We start from the raw sequence: 23,285 nt of genomic DNA, 5'->3' as shown, positions 1-23,285 counted from the left end.
TGAATGATTCAACAACCATGTAAAATATGGAACAAGTCTTCATTCTTAATTCATTCACCCTCCATTCATTATTGATTCCCCCCACCCTGCAGGAAGTTATCCTGGGACCTGAGTCGAATTCCTACAGCTTGTCAGAGCTGAGTCCATCCACCCAGTACACAGTGAAATTACAGGCCCTAAACCGGAGTTTGAAGAGCAAGATCATCCAAGCAATATTCACCACAAGTATGATACATGCAGGGACTGGGAGGTGACACTTCCTACTCCTACCCCCCAAAGCAAACTGGCCCATATTTCAATACAACTGCTGTGTGCCTGACGCTGGATTATCACATTCAGTTCTGATTGCATCTTTTAAAAATGCCATAGAGCTGGGAAAGGCAGCTCAAGGGGAAGGGTGGTTTCTCAGTCCTCCCCCAATCTTTGTTCTCCAATTTTACCAGGAGCTAAGCCATGGTCTGAACCTGGGCCCATGTTTTGCCTTAAGCAACAAGCTATAGTCATGAGTTGTTCTTGGCATACCACTCATAGTTTGTCTGGAGGGAGACAAATCATGATGCATGCTTCATACATAATGCTGAGCCAAACCATGGCTTAGCTTCAGGTAACACAGCAGGAGAAGGACCAGGGAAGATGTGGAGCAGCCACAATTTCTGCTGTGTGGACCCTTGTACTTCCACATTCAAATGTAGGAATGATTTGCCTCAGCGTCAGGCGTGCCAACTTGAATAGAATATGGGAGGGGGGCAGGTAAGCCCTATCCTGCATATTTGATCACATGATGCAGTGCACACACAACATCTGATTGGCAATGGCCATCAACTTGGGGGGTGGGGGCAGCCCCCTCAAATATTTTATTGCAGGGGCTGAAGCCTCCATGGCCCCTAGAAATTGGCTCCTATGCTTATCGTAAATGTTGTCATGGTGGTCAGAATTTGACATCTTTGTTGGGCCCAACAAAATCACACCTTTCTTTCAAGAGAGGTCAAGAAAGAAATGGGACACTGCACCCCTAACCTCCATGTGCCACCAGACAGCCTGATTTTCTACTTACATCTTCTCCAGAGGATCAAACTGCCTATGCCAGTTTCCTCTTAGTTAGTGTCATGCCACATTTACACCATACAGTTAAAGCACTATGTTTCCTTAGCTGTGGTTCCTGCACTGCTGGGGATCAGACTAGATAGCTCTTTAAACAGCCATGTTCCCCCCCCCCCCAAATGAATTCTGGGAGCTATAGTTTGTTAAAGGTTCTGAGTGTTGCTGGGACACCCTCTATTCTCATACAGAGCCACAACCCCCAGTTCCCAGTGAATATGAATTGATTGTTTAAGTGCACTGGTAATTGTAGCCCTGGGAAGGGATTGAGGATTTCCTAACAACTCCCAGCACCCTTAAAAACTACAGTTGCCAAAATTCTTTGGAGGAAACCATGGCTGTTTAAAATGGTATCATAGCACTTTAAATGTATAGTGTGAATGGGGCCTGGGTGTTGCTCTTGTAGAACTCTGCAGAGAGGAATATGGCGACAAATCTAGAATTAGTTGGCTCTGCCTCCACTTCTTTTGGTCTACCTGCCTTCTTCCATGTCTGGCTCAATAGGCACCACTCACCACTGCTTTCTCGGTAACAAGTGCTGGTACTCAAGTAGTGATTCTTTGCTTGTTCCCCTTTGCTGCAGCTGGACTCTTGTATCCTTACCCCAGAGACTGCTCCCAAGCTCTATTGAATGGAGAAACAGCCTCTGGCCTCTACACTATTTACCTAAATGGCAACAAGTCTCAGCCTACAGAGGTGTTCTGCGACATGAGTTCTGATGGAGGTGGATGGATTGTGAGTATTTGTACTACTCTACTTACTTAATTACTTATCTACCTTTCCACACAATAGGTAGCAACCAGCCATTATTGTAGCTACAACAATCTACTCCCATCTTCTGGCATTCACAAAGGGCATGGGAGAGAAGCAGAGTCTTCTCCCCTTTCTGCATTGAATGGGGAAAGGTAAAAAACAGTCCAAGTCTCTACCAACTGCCCGAAAGCTGCTTCTTACTTGCTCAAAAGGTTCAGTGGAGACAATACATCCAGATTAGGGTCCTGTGTAGCACTGGGTCTCCTGCATGCTGCAGACTCTTGCTCCTGGTGATACGGCAAATGGATTTGTGGGTGCTTGGCTTGGTGGGAGAGCACGTGGCGTTGATGTTCAGTCCTTAGCATCTCCAGGTAGAATTGTTGATCAACCCTGGAGAGCCTACTGCCTGTCAGTGTAGATGATACTGAACTTGATGGACAAATTTTCAAACTCAATTAATATGTAATTGGCTGGGGGTGAGAGGGGAGGGGGAGATGTTTGCATAGAGGATGCATTTTTGTATCCTTCTCCCCCCTCTCTTCACTGCCGGACCAAGTGGACCTTCTTTGACCTGTGGCTCTCCAAGACCCCTTGACCCCAGAGGAACCTGGCATGATTTGACAGTCCCAGGTGTGAGAAGAAGAGGAAAGAGGAGGAGGAGTAAATGAGGGGCTGGCAGGCACCCAGGAATGGAGAAGGGAGGTCCTCTCCTTGAGTCTCTAGATGTTGGAGAGGAGGAAGCAGATCTGCCAACTCCCTCCTATGATTCTCCTATGGAACACAGAGCCTCATCAGGGAGGGGGAAAGATTTTGACCAGTCAGAGGGAGGCCCCGAACAGGAGTACACAGGTGACATGGCTTCAATCCTGGAAGCAGAGGGGAGGAGACAGTGTTTTTGGTGAGAAGCAGGTGCCACTCTTTCAGGTGAGATCAGATGCACCCACCCATGTGGAGTGTGTGCATGTTAATGTGGCAGAAACATAAGGCAAGAGAGTATTGTCCATGAGCTCTACCCACCTCATACTTAAAAGCTTGGTGGGAGTTACATGAAAACTGCCTTGCAATATTCAAAACTTCTGTTTAGTTATTAACCTCTTCCCTTGCTTTCCCACCCACCTTGGAATCATGATTTCTGGACCTTCTGCTTTCTGCTGAACATGTACTGCTGATAGCATAAACACACATCTCTTCTTTACCCTCAAGTAAGAGTCACAGTACTCTCAGCAGCCAGAAGCTTCATAGCCAGGCACTGGAGAGACCTGTCAGGAGTAAACATGGACCAATGGTATCAAATTGCATGGGCAATGACCTTACTAGAAAAGCTAACCAATAAACTGAAACTGACATGGGGACAAATAGAAGAGGACACCTTCGCCCCAGTATGGCTCCCCTTTATCACATACACAGCCCAACAAGATAACAACAAGAATCCACTGAAAGCATACAAATCAATCTGCCTTACCTGACCCAACAAGCCCTCCCCTCCCTCACAAATGCAAACAAACCCAACTGCAGACAACCACAGACAACCAACCACACCCTGCTCCCCAATACCTCTCACTACCAAGGAACTATAACGAGAAAATATAAAGAGAACCTACCCAGTTGAGGCTGACATAAAACCCCACAAGTACACTATACAAAAGAATTTAAGTCTTACCGCCCTACCCCTCCTCTACCCCTTCTTCTTCCCCAACCTTATACCGTACCCAACACTAATGTCTCACAACAAACATAACTGATCTGTAAGAAAGACTGTACAACCTGAAAAAAGAGACAAGGCATGTACTTTTGTAAACCAAGAAAATATTTAATAAAAAAGAAAGAAACATATGGAATGGAAAAAAAGTAAGAGTCACTGTCATTGTGGCAGGATCCTAGGGGTAATCCAGGACTGCCTCAACTCAAGAAGACTGCATCAGTCCAATCTACTTCAGGGTCTGGGATTTGGAAAGGTCTAGTATAAAGTGGCTTCCTGTGTTTGCTGGTCTGGTGCATAAACTGTCTATGTGGCCAATCAAAGGCTTTGCGTTCAAGAGGCTCCAGGTTCAGTTCATGGTGTCTCTGAGCAACGACTGGTGAGCAGCATTGGGAAAGATTCATGCATGAGGGTCTGGAGATCACCAGCCACACACCACAGGCAGCACTTGGTATATAAATACACATGCTGTCTGCCACTGTCCTATTATATTAATGTTTATAACAATAACAATGTTTATTTTTGGGTTCTAGGTGTTTCTAAGAAGGCAGAATGGAGAGCAGGAATTCTACCAGAACTGGAGGACTTATGAGGCTGGATTTGGAAATCCCAATGGTGAATTCTGGCTAGGTACGTGACCAACAAGTGTCCCCTTACATTGCACAAAGGACTGCGCCCTTGGTTTGGTGCCCTGTGCAGGAGGACCACCTACACCAGCCTATATTTGGCACTGCCACCACCTTCAAAGGAAGTCTGTTCCACCATCAAACAACTCTTACCACCAGAAAGTTCTTCCTGATGTTTGGCCAGATTCTCCTTTCTTGTAACTTGAAGCCACTGGTTTGGGTCCTACCCTCCGGAGCAGGAGAAAACAAGCTTGCTCCATCTTCCATGTGACAGCCCTTTGGATATTTGAAGATGGCTTTCATATCTCCTCTCAGACTCCTCTTTTCCAGGCTAAACATACCCAATTCGCTCAGCCATTCCTCATAAGGCTTGGTTTCCAGTCCCTTTATTATCATGTTTGCCCTCCTCCGCACACCTTCCATCTTGTCAATATCCTTCTTAAATTGTGGTGCCCAGAACTAGACACAGTATTCCAGGTGTGGTCTGACGAAGACAGATACTAGAGCAATACTATGACTTCCCTTGATCTGGATACTATAGTTATGTTGATGCAGCCTGGAATAGCATTAGCTTTTTCTGCTGCTGCATCACACTGTTGGCTCATGTTAAGCTTGTGGTCTGCTGACACCTCTAGATCCTTTTCACATGTACTACTGACAACTGAGGCGTCCCCCCATCTAATATTTCTGCAGCAGGTTATTCCTGCCTGTATAGAACCATGCATTTGTTCCAATGTTCTTGATTGTTCCCTATAGGTCTGGACAAGCTCCACAAAATCACTTCCCAGGGCCAGTACGAGCTGCGGGTGGATTTGCGTGACCATGGAGAAACTGCCTATGCCCTCTATGACAAGTTTTTTGTCGGTGATGCCAGGTCTCGCTACCGGCTGAAAGTGGAAGGATATAGTGGCACGGCAGGTGGGTTTGTGTGCTAGCCTCAGAATAACTTGTAAGCCTCTGCAATTGTTTGTTTGTAAGGTGATTTACAACATTCCTGCATTGCAAAAGTTTGGACTAGGTGACCAATTGGGTCCCTTCCAGCTCTATGATTCTGCAGAACATAATGAACAGTATATGCCAATCCCTAACACAATATGCATGCCGTACAAAATCCATGCAATACAAAACACTTACGTGTGTGTGTGTGTGGGTGGGTGGGTGGGTGGGTTTGTGTATTATTATGTGCTGATTATTACGGTGTACTGATTATTATTATGAGTTGCATTTATGTAACTCATAATAATAAACAATGCCTAATGGTACATAATATGTAATGAGCATAGTTAATATATGCTAAACAGGAATGATACACAGTATCATCCAAGCAATAAACACGTACACTCTGTAAAATACAAAGTCTAATAACCTTATCACAGATGCAGCTGTAAAGTATAATACACATCTAGTAACACCTTCCTGAAAAAAACAGAGGGAAATCAGAAGTTCAAACTACTTCTGTTGTGTTCTATGTCCTTCCCCAATGCTCTGGTAAAGTCATTCTTAGATTGCAAACTGGAGCTGTCAGTCACAGAAGAACCCACACCTCTGCCCCTGCCTCCTCATTTCCATTTTATGAAGAAGTTGAAGCAAGTTACAATAATGTATCATAGTTGTTTTAAAAAGAAAAGATTCTGGGGCAATCTGAATATCTCTAAGAAAGGAATACTTACCTGGGGCATGTCTCATTTGATTTCTTCTCTTGTTGAGTCTTGATTAGCATAATTAACAACAACAGGTGATAGCCAACTAAGTTTTATTCGGAGTAGGGGAAATGGAAAATGGAAACAATGCAGCAGTCATTCATTATTTAGTCACCTTTTATAGGTATCCTAGAATTCTAGGTGACTCCAAGGGTCATCTAGTCCACCTATGCAATATAGAAATAACAACTAAAGAATCCTTGACATGTGGTCATACAATCAGTCTTTAAAAACACCCAAGGAATGAGAGTCCATCACTTTTCAAGGTGGTCCATTCCACTGTCAAACAGCTATTACCGTCAGGCTGGATCAAAGAAGTGTTTCAGTTAAATGCTTTGTAAACTCATACAGGGAAATCCGGTTGGGAAAGATGGGACTCCACAGCGCCATCTGGTGTCACAGTGTTATATCCACAGCTGTCAATGTTTCCCTTTTTTTAAGGGAAGTCCCCTTATTCCAAATAGGATTCCTCGCAAGAAAAGGGAAAAGTTGACAGCTATGGTTATATCGCTTATACAGCACATATAAAATGCTTTTTCTTTATCAATCGAGTTGAGTCCTCAGAAAGTTCTTAACATTTAGTAGCAATCTCCTTTCTTATTTCTTGAAACCATTGGTTTGGGTCTTCCCATCCAGAGCAGCAGAAGCGAAGCTTGTTCCATCCTCCACATGAAAGCCTTTCAGATGCTTGAAGATGGCTATCATCTCCTCAGTCTTCTGTTCTCCAAGCTAAACATAGCTAGCCTCCTCCACTATTCCTCATAAGGCTTGGTTTCTAAACACTTGATCTTCCTGGTTGCCCTCTGCACGTGTTTCATCTTGTCTAAATCCTTTTCAAACAGAGTTATCCCCTCTGTCAACAATGTATGCTAATAACTTGTTGTGACCCTCGGCCTTAATTTTGTGTAAGCTATGCATGGGGACGCGGGTGGCGCTGTGGGTAAAACCACAGAGCCTAGGACTTGCCGATTGCATGGTTGGCGGTTCGAATCCCCACGACAGGGTGCGCTCCCGTCGTTCGGTCCCAGCGCCTGCCAACCTAGCAGTTCGAAAGCACCCCCGGGTACAAGTAGATAAATAGGGACCGCTTACCAGCGGGAAGGTAAATGGCGTTCCATGTGCTGCGCTGGCTCGCCAGAGTAGCTTCGTCACGCTGGCCACGTGACCCGGAAGTGTCTGCGGACAGCGCTGGCCCCCGGCCTATAGAGTGAGATGAGCGCACAACCCTAGAGTCTGGCAATACTGGCCCGAATGGGCAGGGGTACCTTTACCTTTACCTTTACCTTATGCATGGAGGGGAAAGGGGGGGAACAAACCCAAACCCAAGCCCAAGTTCTGGCATTTATGGTTCTTACAATGCATTTAAGAGATGATGCCAGTGGTGGTTGAGCACTTCTTGATAAAGAGTTCCCCACCCCCAGAAGGAGCATTATTTTATTTTTGTCCATCAATTTAACACAGGGTTAAAATGGGTTGCATTGGGATACCTTTGTTTCCTGCAAGGGATTATGGGCCTTTTTGTGTAACATTGCTTCTGTGTGTCATTTCCATTTTAAATCTACCTGGTGCTGAGCAACTGGCTGTTTTTTCAGTCTTGGAATGTAAACAAACAGCCTGAGCCCAGCAATGTCTCTCTTGAAGCTCTAAGTACCTGTCCTGAATATGGCTTACACAAGAAGGAACATGATGGGTCAAGATGCCAAGAATGTGCTTAGCGGTTCCCCATCATAACAAGCTGTACATTGTGTGACAAAGCATGGAAAATGTTCTGGAAGACCACATCTGCTTTGTTGCAAAGATGGCAGGCCAAATCCCACAGGCTCCTTCCAGTCCTTTCTTTTGCCCCCTTCCCAACCCCTTATATTGGAACCAGTATTGGAATGAGCTGGATGATCTCCCAACAAAAACAAAACACATTCAATAGAAAGGGAGTAGAGAATCTAGAAGAGTTGTGAGCAGCTAATTCAACTCAGAGCAGGCCCTGTTGGAATTAGTAGATGCAAGTTAGTAATGTGTGCTATTCTCCATGGGTCTGTTTGTTCTGAGAATCCCCAGAGATAGGTAACTTTATAATGCAAACCATATGCACCCTTCCAAGCTTTGTTTTGAAGCCTGCTAGGGGCGGGGTGGAAAATGCCAGTGGCCACCAGACTAGAAATTTTGTAAACCCCCCACCCCCGCAAAGCAGATGGATGTATCTGTCCACTTCTGATTCTCTCAGTCCCCCCCCCAAAAAAAAATATAAAGTTTAGTTCTTCACAATTCCACCATTAGTTTGCTATTTCTTCACTTATTTAAACCTCATCATAGAAATTCATGAGTATTTCTCTGCAGATTTCTTCCAATATGGGGAAGGGCTCACTCAGATCACTACTTCAGACAGTTCTCTTTGTTTCTGCCCGCATGACATCAGTCTTTCTTTTGTGTTCCACAAACCAGGCTGGCACTATCATTAGGCAGTGGGGCATCTACTTCAGGTGGTAAATGCCAGGGAACAGCAGCATTTTGCCCTTTTCCTCCTAAACCTATCTGCTCTGTGCCACCTAAGCTAGCCCACTGACCTTAGGTATAGTCAGACTTCTCTGAAGTCTCTCAGCCCCACTCACCTCACAGAGAGGAAGGGAAAGGAGAATGTTAGCCACTTTGAGACTCCTTAAGGTAGTGATAAAGCGGGATATCAAATCCAAACTCTTCTTCTTCAACCAGTTTCCTCTCCCAAGCCACCTACCTGCCTTCCTACCTGTTCAGAGGTTGGCCCTGCCTGTGGTCTTCCTCCTCCTTTGGCTCAGTGTTGCCCTTGTTAGAACTCAGCAGTGAAGAGGGTGGGTTATAACTAGGAATAGTTGTCTCCACCTGTTATTGACGCTAGTGCCATCTACTGTTGGGCTCCCAGACTTCCACCCTACAGGTGCCAATAGGAGCCAGCAGCCACTTGTATTTGGAATGAGGAAGAGGAGACATACTATTTTGCCCTTCACCTCGGGTCACAAAAATGTATAGTACAGTTCCTGCTAGCAACAACCTAAAAATCAGCTATGTTTTTTCTCCATCACACAGGCGATTCCATGACCTACCACAATGCACGCCCCTTTTCCACCCATGACAAGGACCACGATTCAGCAATTACTAACTGCGCTTTATCATACAAAGGAGCTTTCTGGTACAAGAACTGCCACCGTGTTAACCTGATGGGTAGATATGGGGACAACAACCACAGCCAGGTAAGTTGTTGTACATTGCACTTGTCATGCAGGGTATAAGTGGGCAAGTCGCCACCTTGCAGAGCTTAGAAGTGGAGATGGGAGGTTATCCTACCAGTGCTAGCCCTATTCAGAGTAGACATTGAAATTAATGGATAGCACTAACTTTTTGTTGGCATCTGTCTCCATCAAGAGACAATGCAGTGCGCCTCTGGGGGTGAAGTCAAAACTGCTGGATAATTGTAGTGCCTGCTGTGGCTGAAGAGACTCATAAATGATGCATTCCTTGCTGTTTTTGCTGTGTTAGCAGTGCCCTCTCTGGGGCACTAGCCTGGGCAATGTGCATGGAGGTCCTGGGCTGTCCTGATTATAATGTGCCCCCTTCTCGGACTCTCTGATGTGGTCCAAAAGGAAAGCATAGCACTACATTTGGCACCAGCTTGGCTGCAGGAGTTCCCAGAAGGAGGCATACAAGATGCCACCTGGCTGCCTTAGGGACTCCACGCTGCATTTGTGTAGTGTTTACTCCTTAGCCCTTTCTTCTCCTGAAGATGTCCCACAAGGCATCAGGTGCAGATTTTCCCTTGATGTTTACTCACTAAACTTAGATCCATTAATTCCAATGGGTGTATACTGAGTAAAACAAGGTGAATCATTACATCAAGGCTAAAGAAACCCTGAACATCCCACTGAGCTAAGTTCAGAGTGTAGCTACATCAGCCCCACCAGATGGCTATATTTTCAGCTTTGCTTAAATGCTTCCAGCAGTGCAAAGCCCATTTCCTCCTGTTTCTGTTGGAATTCTCTGGTATCCCTGCCTACATACCTACTCTCTGATTAGACAAGCAGGCAGGCGGCACTGCCACAGTTCCAGGCACTTAAAGGAGGCCCAGAGAAAGAAGATGTGGTGTGGGGAAAGTCCCGAAGCCACATAGGAAGCCCTGGAAGCCCACATTTTGTCCCTTGAGTCTGAGGTTTCCCACCATTGCTATTGAGGACTGCTTGGGAATAAATATCAACCGATAGAATTGATGGCTATGATGACATTTCTTTTTTTAAAAAAATTTTTTATTCAAGATTATAACAAGACATATTATCCAAAAACATATCATCCTTGTTTCCCACCCCCATTTTTCCTCCCTCCCCCCCACCCACACAAAAACCAACCATCCCTCACCCCACCCCCCAACTTCCCTCAGTTCCAGTCTTTGGTTTCTCTAAGAATACTGTTTTCTGCATGTTACAAAGTTGTATAGATCCTCAAACTATTAAGCTAATTATTATCAATAAAAGGTTTGTGAATGTTTATTCAAAACCTGCCAAGGAGTCCAGTTCGCTTTGTTGCGTCTTCAGATACTTTGTAAAGGGTTCCCATTCATCCTTAAAGTCACAGTTATCCGTGTCCCGTAGCTTATATGTCAGTTAATGGCTATGATGGCATTTCAACCAGGGATGCCATGGCTTGTAGTTGATACTCTTAACTGCACACAATAGCTAGTAAACAGTTGCATTCGCCTGTTCATTTATATCAACCTTCCGTTCTTGCCTCTGTTTTTGCAGGGTGTCAACTGGTTCCACTGGAAAGGTCATGAGCACTCCATCCAGTTTGCAGAGATGAAACTGAGACCCTACAGCTTTAGGAATCTTGAAGGGAGACGAAAGAGAGCATGAATCCTCCATGGGGTTGGCTGACAGAAAGAAAAAGAATGGTTGCTTGTTTGTTTGTTTTTCCAGAAATTTGGGGGAAGGGAGATTAGAAATGGAGATGGGAACTTTACCAAAGCATCAGTGTTGCTTGACGTAACCTTGGCTCCCTTGACCATTTTTTATTGGGGGTGGGAAAGGCTTCTTCAAAACGTAGCGTGCTCAACTGAGCATCCCTTTTCCCCTATCTGTAGCTGGCTTTCTTTGCACCAAAGATGACAATCGCCAGGGAGGGAAGCGGGGAGGGGAGGGGATGTCAGGGAAGAGGACACAATCTGGCATATTCACACACAGAATCACACACACAAAATATATACATTATTATTGTGATCATTATTAGCCATCCTTGAGCTTTATTAGCTGATGATCTGGAAGCTTTTCCTATATATACAGACTGGATCCAGACTTCTCCATGACTAACTGAAGTTCCATTGGTTTCAGTGGGTTTACTCCAAGCATGACTAAAGGTGCAATCCTATCTCCTCTCACCTGGGAGTAGTGGTGGCTGGTGCACATTTGGACTGGTAGGGTGGATGGCAGAGTGCGCAATAGTAGGTGGCACCAGAGCCAATGACATTCTAGTTTTGTCCCCATCCTCCTCCCTGCTGAGTTCGAAAAGGGCAACAGTGAGACAAAGAAGGAGGACCTAACTTCTTAGTAGGCATGGTGGAGATTGCACTGCAAGTCTGGATCCACCTCTCTCTATATATATTTTTAAAAAACACAGATATAGAAAAGGGCAAGGAAGAAAGCAGCCCTGTTTAAACATTTCATCCTAAGATTAATATTATTAATATAATGAAAAGAAATGAAAAGAAAAGAAAAGGATGATAATAATAATAAGCTAAGTTTTTTGTCATCAAGGTTTTTTTTTTAAACAATCCATGCTTTCCAAAACACAGCAGGACAGTGTCTGATTGTACATTTTTAAAAAAATTAAATAAAAGCACAATTTTACTTTTACAGAAATCTCTGAGTCTTTTTTTTTAATGTGTCATATTGGTTGGTGTACATTCAAGGGGTATGGGTGTATACAGGCCTCTTCGCATTGTGTGTGTGTGTATGTGTATGTGTACGTGTGTGTGTACCATAGCAATGTCAGAAAAAATTGCAGGCAGTCTCCATTTAAATTCCTTGCATTGCCAGTGAAAGCAAAGATGTGTGGGACCACAGATTTCCCACCCCTGAATTAAAGGATCTCTGGAAAAGGGTTTAGGAAGAACTTGTTTGTGAGACCATGGAGCAATGTTGACAGTCAATAGTATAGATGGTGATGGAGGAAGTACTAGTCTCCTGCACCAAATTATTCTAAAGGTGAGGCAAAGTCTCAAAATGGTACAGAGCCATCATTTATCAGCAGTGAATTGAAGGGGAAGGACCATAGCTTAGTGGCTGAGATCCCAGGTTCAACCCTGGCATCTCCAGATAAGGAAGGGCTGGGAAAGATCTCTGGAGAGTCTCTGCCAGCAAGTGTAGACAGTCCTAAGCTAGGTGGGTCATTATGTGATGAAGCCACTTGTTCCTATGTATTCAGGGAAGGGCCAAAACACCTTGGCAGAGCACACACATAGTATGCAGTTGTTCCGACATTCAGTCCCCAGTATCCCCCGTTTGAAATACTGGAGAGTCTCTGCAAGTTAGTGTTGAATATTGAGCTAAATGGATCAAGGACCTGAAATAGCAAAAGGCAGTTATTTTGTCATGGGACAATGATGTGCTGATGACAGCTTTCCCCTGGGTTGATGACCCCAAACAATGCCTTGATAGGAGAACTTGGGCAATGTTGCAATCAGTCAAAAAATGTGACAATTGATAAAGCTGAATCTTTCACCGTCAATTTGAGGCTTTGTCTCTTGCTTCTGAAACTCAATGAAGAATACTGGATGCAATGAGAGGTCTCAATGAGTGGTCTCAATTGGGATAAAGCAATCTTCCCATGTCCTTTTTCTGAGTAGATCGGGACCATCAAGATGGTCATTTGCTTTCGATAATATCCAATTCTCACTCCCTCCATTATACAGCACAGACCACCTGGTGATGTGGTTTCTAATGGAGATGCTCTCCTGCTGAGCCCATATCAGAGGTGCGACAATCTTTTAGGCATTCCTTTGTTCGGTACTTTTGAGGGGTAAAAAGACATAGAAAGGGTTTGTACTCTTGCTATATGTCTTGTGGGTGCCGGCACAAAACGGCTAGAGCCATTTTGAAAGAGAGGGTGGGGTTGTTACCCCATACTGTTCTGCTACATTTTGGGCCCTTCCTGGTCATTGTATCTGGACCCTCAACCCAGCTGGATCCTAGATCCCTCAAGACCCATCCTGGTAGAACTGCCGTACATGGTTTCACCTTACAAATGCTAAAGATCTTCTGCATTAGAAATCCAGTGCCTCAAGGAGTGTTCTGCTTTCCCATATACAATCCTCAAAAAGGGGAAGGAGTAAGAAGCCTGCACCCCAAACTGCTTCAGCTAACTTAGAGCTCACCCATTCTCTGCTTCTTTCTCAGAACCATTTCCTGCTTTAAACCAGCAGGTGGCAGACAAGTTCCGTTCTTTACAAGGAAAAGCACATAGAATCATAGAAGAGTTGGAAGGAATCCCAAGGGTCATCTAGTCCAACCCCCTGCAATGCAGGAATCTCAACTAAAGTAGCCATGATGGTTGGCCATCTCCAAGGAAGGGGAGTCCATCACCTTATGAGGGAGTCTGTTGCACTGTCGAACAGCTCATAGCATCAAAAAGTTCCTTCTGATGTTTAGTTGGAATCTCTTTTCTTGTTGCTTGAATCCAATGGTTCAAGTCCTACCCTCTAGAGCAGGTGAAAACAAGATAGCTCCATCTTTCATGTGACAGCTCTCTGGATATTTGAAAATGGCTATCATATATCCTCTCTCCTCTTTTCCAGGCTAAACATACCCAGCTCCCTTAACAGTTCTTCTTAAAACTTGGTTTTCCAGACCCTTGATCATCTTGGTTGTCCTCCTCTGCACATGTTCCAGCATGTTCTTCTTAATTTGTGGTGCCCAGAATTGGACACAGTGTTCCAGGTGTGGTCTGACCAAGGCAGAATAGGGTGGGACTATTACTTCCCTTGACCTGGACACTTCTTCTTCTTCTTCTTCTTCTTCTTCTTCTTCTTCTTCTTCTTCTTCCACTCGTAGCCAAGTAAGATTGTCTTCCATAAATATGGTTTTAACAATGAGTTTGTAAGTGACTGTGGAGGCCAACTCTGGATCCACACGTCCTTCCACAGTGGGGACATTGGTTTCCGGGCAGGAGGGTTTGCCAAGTGTGCCTTCCTCCTAGCACGTTTCTCCCTTCTCCCTTCTGTCCTGAGTTCGAGTGTCTTCAAAGCCCATGACACCTTTGGTAAAGGCTGTTCTCCAACTGAAGCACTCGTAAGCCAATGTTTCCCTGTTTAGTGTGGGACTATAATTTCCCTTGACCTGGACACTATACTTCTATTGATGCAGCCTAGAATAACGTTAGCCTTTTTTTGCTGCTGCTGCATTACACTGTTGACTCATGTTAAGCTGGTGGCCTACCCAAACCCCTAAACCCCTTTCACATGTACTGCTAGTAAGCCGGGTATCCCCCATCTTATATTTGCACATCTAGTTCTTCCTGCCTGTGTAAGCCTCTAATGTATGTACCCATGGGAGTGGCCAAGGGAGGGCAAGGGGAGCAGCTGCCCCCGCAAAAACAATAAAAATACTTACCTAACTGACCAATCACATCGGTTCTGCCCCCTCCCAACAAAAGTCCTGGCTGCACCCTTGTATGTACCTTATGTATGTATACAGACTCAATGAGAGGTATGAGCTTGCCTTTGCTGAGTGATTCATTTATATTAGGCCTAATTTGAGACAAACAAACTCTCTTCTCCTCATCAGCACGAAGAAGCCATTCTCTTTCCTGAGCTCTCATATTTGTCAGAATGGAAAATCCCTGTTCACAACAATATGTAGGAGAAAAGTCAATGCTCTTGCTCTCAGTGTGTGTGTGTGTGTGTGTGTGTGTGTGTGTGTGTGTGTTTGTACACACACACACCTATATAAAAAAATTATATTATTCTATACCAGGTATGTCCAAAGTCCGTTTTGGGGGCCTAATTCGTCCCACCGGCAAATTTAATCCGGCCCAGTGGCAATATATGTCCTGGGGTAAAATCCTAAAAAAAATCTCAGCAAGTTCAATCCTAAAAAAAGCTCAGCAAGTTTGATCAGCCCTCATGCATGTTCACTTCTTCAAATCTGGCCCTCTTTGAAAAAAGTTTGGGCACCCCTGTTCTATACTGTACTATACTACACTGAAAATTTTTAATGTTTCTTTGACTCTCCTGGAATCTTCCCACCACACCCTTTGAGAACCGCTGCAGGAAGGCAAAAGTACCCAAGGAACAGCAGAACTAGGGCCAGTGAAGGGTGTGGCCGGTGGAAACAGGGTGTGGCGTTCCAAGGCCCAGACACGGATGCTGAAGGGGTCCTCTGGTCCCGGGCCTGATGTTCCCCAATCCTATTAAACAGCCTCCTATAGTCTCCTACTCAGAGACGTCATATGGTATGAGGGTGGAGAGGCGTGAAATAATGCAAAGCAGAGCAAGGGAAGCCACAAGCCAAACCTCTGCTTTGCAATTAGCTGGAGCTTCATGCACTGCCTCCACAGCGTTCGCTCTGGAGACCACATTAAAAGCAGTGTTTGCTCTGGTTTCCGAGGACGCAGCTGGCAGTGATATAGTCAAATGGCTTGAGGATGACTGCAGTTAGAAGCTTGCTGCTTTAATTTCAGTTCTTTCCTCGGAAACTTACCAAAAAGAAAACCAAAAAACCTAAACCTCACCATTTCCTGAGTCTTTACAGTAACTCCTGTGCGAAAGGTTGAAAATGATTTAAAGCAGACAGAATGAACTGTGGGGTTGGATCCAAAGCCTCACAACAAAAACATGATATCAGATGAACCAGTCTGCTAAGTGCAAATTGATCTCTGGAACTCCCTGCCTCTTGATAGCAGGCAAGCACTTTTTTTCAGCACTTGCTAAAAAACATTTTGGTTAGGCAAACCTACCCAATTTACTATGTATATTTGCTTTTAAAATTGTTGAGCTATTTGACATTTTGATAATTTTATAGTGCCTACTGTTTTTAAAATGTATTTGCACTGCAGATAGATAGATATGAATATGAATATGAGCAGGTTGCACAGTTATTAGGGGATTTGGGTTGGCATCCATCTATCTTGGGAGACTTGGGCTACGCCACTACCTTGCCCATCTATTTGCTGTGGGAACAGGGCAGCATTCAGAGGCTCCCTGTCTCACTGGAGTGTCTTAAGTTCCCGATCCATGGAGATTATATAAGGAAGTTGCTTCATTTTTTATAAGAGACTGGGTAGAAATTAAGTGCTCTCTTCCATCTCAAATGCCTGTGGTGTTAAAAGTATTGAGTCCTGAAAAGGATCTAGGAGATCTGTTATCTGATTATTGATGTAAGCCTCCAGAATGTATCTTGTATAGTGTATCTCTAAAGAAGTGTGCGTGCTCATGAAAGCTTACACTGGGCATAGGCAAACTCCGGCCCTCCAGATGTTTTGGGACTACAACTCCCATCACCCCTGACCACTGGTCCTGTTAGCTAGGGATGATGGGAGTTGTAGGGCTGCCATACATCCAAATTTCCTGGACACAACCGGAATACAGTAGAAGAAGAGAAGAAGAAGAGTTTGGATTTGATATCCCGCTTTATCACTACCCTAGGGAGTCTCAAAGCGGCTAACAATCTCCTTTCCCTTCCTCCCTCACAACAAACACTCTGTGAGGTGAGTGGGGCTGAGAGACTTCAAAGAAGTGTGACTAGCCCAAGGTCACCCAGCAGCTGCATGTGGAGGAGCGGAGACACGAACCCAGTTCACCAGATTATGATTCTATCGCTCTTAACCACTACACCACACTGGCTCTCAATCTGAATCATTGGTTGGCATGGCTTGACATAAGAAGTCTCTACAGAATCCCATCTTCCAAACACAATATAATAATAATAATAATAATAATAATAATAATAATAATAATAATAATAATTTGTTATTTATACCCTGCCCCAGCCACTCTGGGTGATTCCCAATAGAATATAAAAACACAATAAAACATCAAACATTAAAAACTTCCCTAAACAGGGCTGCATTCAAATGTCTTCTAAAAGTCAGATAGTTGTTTATTTCCTTGACATCTGACGGGAGGGCATTCCACAGGGCAGGCGCCACTACCGAGAAGGCCCTCTGCCTGGTTCCCTGCAACCTCACTTCTTGCAGCGAGGGAACCTGCCAGAAGGTCCTCGGCGTGAGACCTCAGTGTCCAGGCTGAACAATTGGGGTGGAGACACTACTTCAGGTATACTGGGCCAAGACAGTTTAGGGCTTTGACTTGTGATCAGAAACGTACTGGGAGCCAATGATAAGCTTAGAGAGGCCCCAAAGATATCCTCTAGGCTACCCACTCCAACCTACCTAATCCTGTAACAATATTTTTATTTTGGCATCCAAATGTGACCACACTATAGCTGGGATCCAAAGGACCACTTTTCAGCCACCTTCTTCCTCTTTCCCCATAAAGCTGCTCCTGCGGCTTGCAGACCTTTGGGTACAGCATCCCAGTAAGGGCTTAGAAAAGGGGATCGGAAAACTCCCATGCCCAAAAGCACTCGGTGTGCACAAACAAAAGGGTCTTAGCTAGCATGTCCTAAGAATCAGTTCCGAATGTCTGCTGCTACAATCCAAGTAAAATGATTGCTCACTAGTTCAGTAGTTGGAAACAGTGTCCTGGCAGAAATCCAGATGTACGGCAACTCATGCCAGAAGTCTAGATTTTGGCAAATTTCCTTAAAAATAGCTCAAAGGATCAAAGGGTTAAAGGGTCCTTGGCCCTGAAGGTCTCTGGATGTTCTTAGTCTCGCCTACCTTGCGGAGTCACTGTGGTATAAATGAATGGATATAATTTCCCCTTTCTCTTTTCTTTCTTTCTTTTCTTTTTTAAAGAAAAAGGTCAGTGACTGCTGTCTGAGCTCTGCATAAAAGGAACAGGAGCACAGATGCAATCTTTTTCAAAGACTTTTGGTTAAATGTCCCAAGAATAGTTTCCAACATGACAGGCTATAAACTGGATGGTGGTTTTATTAGACTATTTTTTTGTAAAAATAATAGTAAATAAATAAAAATCCTACTGTTCTACTTGCTCCATGGAATATTAAGAACAGCTTCTTCTCCAGAGCGATCTCGGCCCTGAATGGGAAGCCCGGACTTTGAAAGTCATCTAATCTTCCTTGCTGTATTATACTGTATTAATTAGTGTTTTTATAGTTGTTTTGATTTTGTGTGGAGTGCCCTACCTGGGTGGATGGAGCAGCCAAGTAATTTCGTTGTCCCCGAGAGGGGGCAATGACAATAAAAATATTATTATTATTATTATTATTATTATTATTATTATTATTGCTGACTTTCTGCCTGCTGCAGAAATCCTCAGTGCTTTGGAAGAGTCCAGCCTATCACTGGGATGTTCTCTTGTGGAAGTGTTACAGTCCAGGATTGCTAATGAACATGCAGATATACTTTATAGACCACTAGCAGCCTCATACCCAGCTTGCTTGGGAATTCTAAGTGAAATATACTCAGAGTCGCAAAGTGATTTCATGCTCTTTATTCAGCTCATAGTGGTGAGGAGGAATGAATGAATGTCCCCTCACAGTATCTACTTTATATACATTATTTACACAATGGGCTGCACATGATTGGCTAATTCCGGAATTCTACTGTAAGCCAATTAGGTTGTGGATTCACTTCTATCTGGAGCAGGATTGGGTGGTTCCTGCCAACCAATCATACTGCTGCATTGTTCTAGGACCAATCAGACTGCTGCATTCTGAATCCTATTGTTCTAGGACCAATCAGACTGCTGCATTTTGGATCCTATTGTTCTAGGACAAATCAGACTGCTGCAGTTTGGATCCTATTCAACTCAATACATAACACTAAGAAAAGTTTAATTTTCCATTAGTTTCTTCATTTTTTCCTGTTCTGATCATATCCTACGCAGCATCTCCTCTTCCGCTTTTTCACTTTTCTCTTCCTCTGTTCCCGTATAATTTCAGCTGATGCCTGCCATGCTGTGATGTTTCGGCAGTCCTTACCCTGATAATACTAGCATATGGGTCTCTTAAAAGTCAGGTGGGCATCTAGTTGTTCCAGCTTTACCTCTGGGGCTAACTCTAACATGTACCAACCAATATTGCTCAACCAATAACTTTGGTTTATTAGCTAATAAAGAAACATGAAGCATTACTGCTCAAACCACTTGGAAAGAAAGGAAAATGGCTCACATATGTTGATTTATTAAAGGACCATGAAAATGGAAATTAAGAGATTATGATGAGATCAAAGACCACTTTCAGAGTTGGTTGCATTATCGACAACTATATGAAACACATAAAGAAGACAGCAAGAAAGGATTCAGTTATACAAAATCTAGGTTTCAAATGGAAGTGATTGAAGGGAAAGGGAAATTACTGAAGGCCGCATACTATTAGAATGGGAGACGAAACATGAAGAGGTAAAATCAGTTATGATTAAATGGGCACAAGATGTAAGTCACAACGTTATGATGGAAGATTTGGAAAAATTATGGAAAACTGATTTAAAATTTACTGATTGTTCCCTATTGAAGGAGAATTACATGAAGATGATGTACAGATGGCACACGACAGCAGTGCAGTTAGGGAAAATGTACAAAACTAGTTCAAATATATGTTGAAAGTGTAAGGAAAAGGAAGGGGTATTTTATCATATGTGGTGGGATTGTAATGTAATTTTAAAAAATTGGAAAATGGTATACAATGAATTGAAGAAAATGTTCCATTTAACATTTGTTAAAAAACCTGAAGCATTTTTGTTAGGGATTGTAGGAAAAGATCTGCCAAAAAAGCTGAAAAACATCTTCATGTATGCAACAGCAGACTCAAGAGTTCTAATAGCACAAGGATGGAAGGCTGAAGAAACCCCAACTAAAGAATCATGGCAAGAAAAATTTATGGACTATGCAGAACTGGCAAAATTGACATATAAGCTACGGGACAAGGATAACTGTGACTTCCAACTCATTTCCAACTCATAAGACTCCTTACTAAAATATTGGCTGTATGTGGATTACTTGATATGAGGAATTGGAACTGCGAAATGGGAAATGAATGCATGGGCATAATCATAAATAGGCACGGTACAAGGAGGGGCAGACAAATCAGACAAATTCAGTTCCTCATTTTTTCTAAACTTGTTCAGTTCTCCACATTTTCACATCAGTTTGCAATAAAAATACAGATTTTTGTAAAGCCATTTCCCCTAAAATAATGCATTTTTAATGTTATTTTCATCAATATATGGTTTTTCTAGACACCTTACCCCAGTGTATGCATTTCTGTACTCATTACTCAGCTGGAGAACTGAACTAGAATATTTAGAGGAGTGTGAATTTTGAAGGACAGCTGTGCAGTGGTTCTTGTTTTGGAAGGTGCATCTCTGGGTGCAAGACATGAAATAAGACTGTAAGGAAAGTCTGGGTCAGCTCAGGCAAGTCTGGGCTAATTCAGGCAAGTCTGGGCTAATTCAGGCAAGTCTGGGCATGTAGTAGCTAGACTTTAAAGAACATACACAATGCCCACAAACCAAAGCATCAATGTGTTATATTCTCCAGTGCTATCTGGAATTGTACAAACTAAGGCTGCATATACATTTCCCTTTACTCTTCACCCAGTACACTCTCACCACTGGTTTGAGTAGTGGTGTGTACACATTGTGAGCCCACAACCCATATCTATCCTGTTTCTTTTCTATAGTTTTTATATACATATATAAAAACTGTATTTTTCATTATTTGAAAAAAAGAAAAAAGAATGACCTAGCTGTGTTTTAAACTGACAACGTGAGCATAGCCTAGAGATTCTAACTCCTCCTCCGCCCCCAGTGTGGATAGGGGGATATTTCTTCTGAGTCATCACCTACCATGCATCTGTTAAAAGGCACATACTTTCTGCGAAAACGGTAGGCAATTCTGTTCTAAGCAAAATAAAACCCTTTTTGGTTTAACACATGTTAAGGCTTTCTACATTCACTCAAGCTCCAAAATGCCAGGACATACCACAGGTTAAGGGTCACACTCTTAACAAACATGTTATCTAGGAAATATGGATTTGGTATGGCATCCTATGATGTGGTTAGTTCCAATTTTACCACTGTTTTAGAGATGCATGGCTGTCAGCAGGCAGTGGTGGACTAAAGTCTAAGATTTGTCTGTTTACAGTGGTACCCCGGGTTACATACGCTTCAGGTTACAGACGCTTCAGGTTACATGCTCCGCTAACCCAGAAATAGTACCTCGGGTTAAGAACTTTGCTTCAGGATGAAAACAGAAATTGTGCTCCAGCGGCACAGCAGCAGCGGGAGGCCCCATTAGCTAAAGTGGTGCTTCAGGTTAAGACCAGTTTAAGGTTAAGAACGGACCTCCAGAACAAATTAACTACTTAACCCGAGGTACCACTGTACTGGAATAGACTCAAGGAGGCTAATGTAACTGCCTGGAGCTATCATGCAACTGGAGTTAACATTCCACATTACAAATATTCATCCAGCTGGGATCTGGTTCCGATTTTTAGCTACTGACTATTATTCATTATAATAGCAGGGTGCATTTCAGCAGACTCGTCCTTAACATAGGACTGTGATCATAAATGTAACAATGTAAAAAAGGGGTTTTTTTGTTTTTTAAACGCAGATTGTACCTTTGCATTGCTTCCTACTTTCTACACACATTCCACTCAGTCCTCCAGCCAGCCACACAAGAGGCTTTCTCAGAGTTCAAGAACACAGTCCAGCCAGGCAAAAGCACTCAATGAGGGTGTAAGCAGGGCCAGTAAGAGGTGTGGCTCTCTGTTGGGTTATGACCTAAGAAGAATCCCAAGGGCCAGACAGAGAAGCCAGGAGGGCCACTTTCAGCCCCTGTTCTGCTGAATCGCCAACCAAATCACAAATCACCGTCCTGGCTTTTAAAACACAGCAGTACAAGACTTTCTGTGTAAATAAACAGAGCACATAAAAGATGGAATCAAGGCTTCAAAAACACCAGTCTCCTGGGATAGCTCAGTTAGTAGGGCATGAGACTCTTAATTTCATGGTCATGGGTTCAAGCCCCATGTTGGGCAAAAGATTCCTGCATTGCAGGCAGTTTCAGCGGTTCTCAACCTGTGGGTCCCCAGATGTTGTTGGACTACAACTCCCATCATCCCTGAGCTCTGGCCTTGCTAGCTAGGGGTGATGGGAGTTGTAGTTCAACAACATCTGGGGACCCACAAGTTGAGAAAGGCTGGACTAGATGATCCTTGTGATCCCTTCCAGCTCTATGAGTCTATGATTAGTATTGGCAAGGGAGGGAAACTAGGTAGTGACCTCACTTTCCCCTATAAAATGTTGGAGCTTATGCATTGACTTTAAAGTCTCATGCATCAACAGGCATTGCTTACTGTTTTCTTTAGAATTTTATAGAAACTTGGGGAAATGATTTTGAAACTTGGGCTTCCCCTGATAAAAGATACAGAGAGCTGTGATCTTTTAAGTGCTGGGAAAAAATAGACAGATTTGGAAGGGAAAAATTGCTTACAATGCTGCCACTAGTGTCTGAGAAAGACTTCCAGCATATATTTTCCACTCAATCAGAACAGGTTGCAAATGTAAACAAAATGTTTCTCTCTTGTTGCACCACATAAGGAACATTACCGTATGCCATGAATGATATTCTCCATCTGATTCAGTTGACAAATACATATATGTTAGCTGCCAGGAACCTGATTGTGTTGCTAGTTGTCTGCATACACTTAGAGGACCCTATGATTCCCAATTCAAGCGTACTATATACATCAGCAAGAGGTGGCCATGAAATTATTTCCATGTGACCCACCCAGTTGCCTGGTGCTTAACATAGGAAGCTTCCTTATATGAGTCAGATCACTTGGCAGCCCCATTTGGAAGAGGAGGAGGAAGGAAAGGAAGTGGGTTGGGTACTGGAAGGCAGGCATCCAGGGACAGAAGAGGGGGGTGCCCTTCTGGGTACTCTAGATGTCAGAGAGGCAAGCAAATCTGGTGATTCCCACCCCCACCCCCACCTACTGTGGAGTGCAGAGCCTCATCAGGGAGGGGGGGGGAGAACTTCAAGCAGCCAGAAGAAGGGGTGAATAGGAAGAGGTGGTGATGGAGCAAGTTGTTTTCCCCTCCCGCTTCAACAAGCTACCCTCCTCTCTGGTCTCCCAGAACCCAAAGAGGTATGAAAAGGGTGGAGCAAAGGCAAGACAAAGGAGTATCAGATTGCTTGGGGAGGACTTGGGGGAGGCATAGGAACCAACTCCTAGGGACTGAGATCCCTTTGCCTCTCCCCCTCAATAAAATATTTGAGGTGGCCAGCCCCCCCCCCGCCCCAGTTGA

The 23,285-nt window shown here is 43.8% G+C and overlaps 1 protein-coding gene across 6 annotated transcripts in view; it reads left to right on the top strand.

The window, feature by feature from the left end:
• TNC (tenascin C) overlaps positions 1-11,749 on the top strand; it is an 83,479-nt gene extending 71,730 nt beyond the window's left edge. For all 6 annotated transcript variants that reach the window (XM_082208758.1, XM_082208757.1, XM_082208759.1 and 3 more), the window contains 6 exons: positions 93-225; positions 1,682-1,833; positions 4,084-4,180; positions 4,933-5,094; positions 8,934-9,097; positions 10,637-11,749. In XM_082208758.1, coding sequence (XP_082064884.1) covers positions 93-225; positions 1,682-1,833; positions 4,084-4,180; positions 4,933-5,094; positions 8,934-9,097; positions 10,637-10,747 — 819 coding nt within the window. In that variant the 3' untranslated portion in view covers positions 10,748-11,749. The remainder of the gene's footprint in view (positions 1-92; positions 226-1,681; positions 1,834-4,083; positions 4,181-4,932; positions 5,095-8,933; positions 9,098-10,636) is intronic.
• The last annotated feature ends 11,536 nt before the right edge of the window (positions 11,750-23,285 follow it).

The sequence above is a fragment of the Podarcis vaucheri genome, assembly GCF_965113315.1.
Source record: "Podarcis vaucheri genome assembly, chromosome: Z".
Classification (NCBI taxonomy): Eukaryota; Metazoa; Chordata; class Lepidosauria; order Squamata; family Lacertidae; genus Podarcis; species Podarcis vaucheri.
Note: the sequence above shows the minus strand (reverse complement) of the source record. Positions and strands in the feature narration are given on the sequence as shown.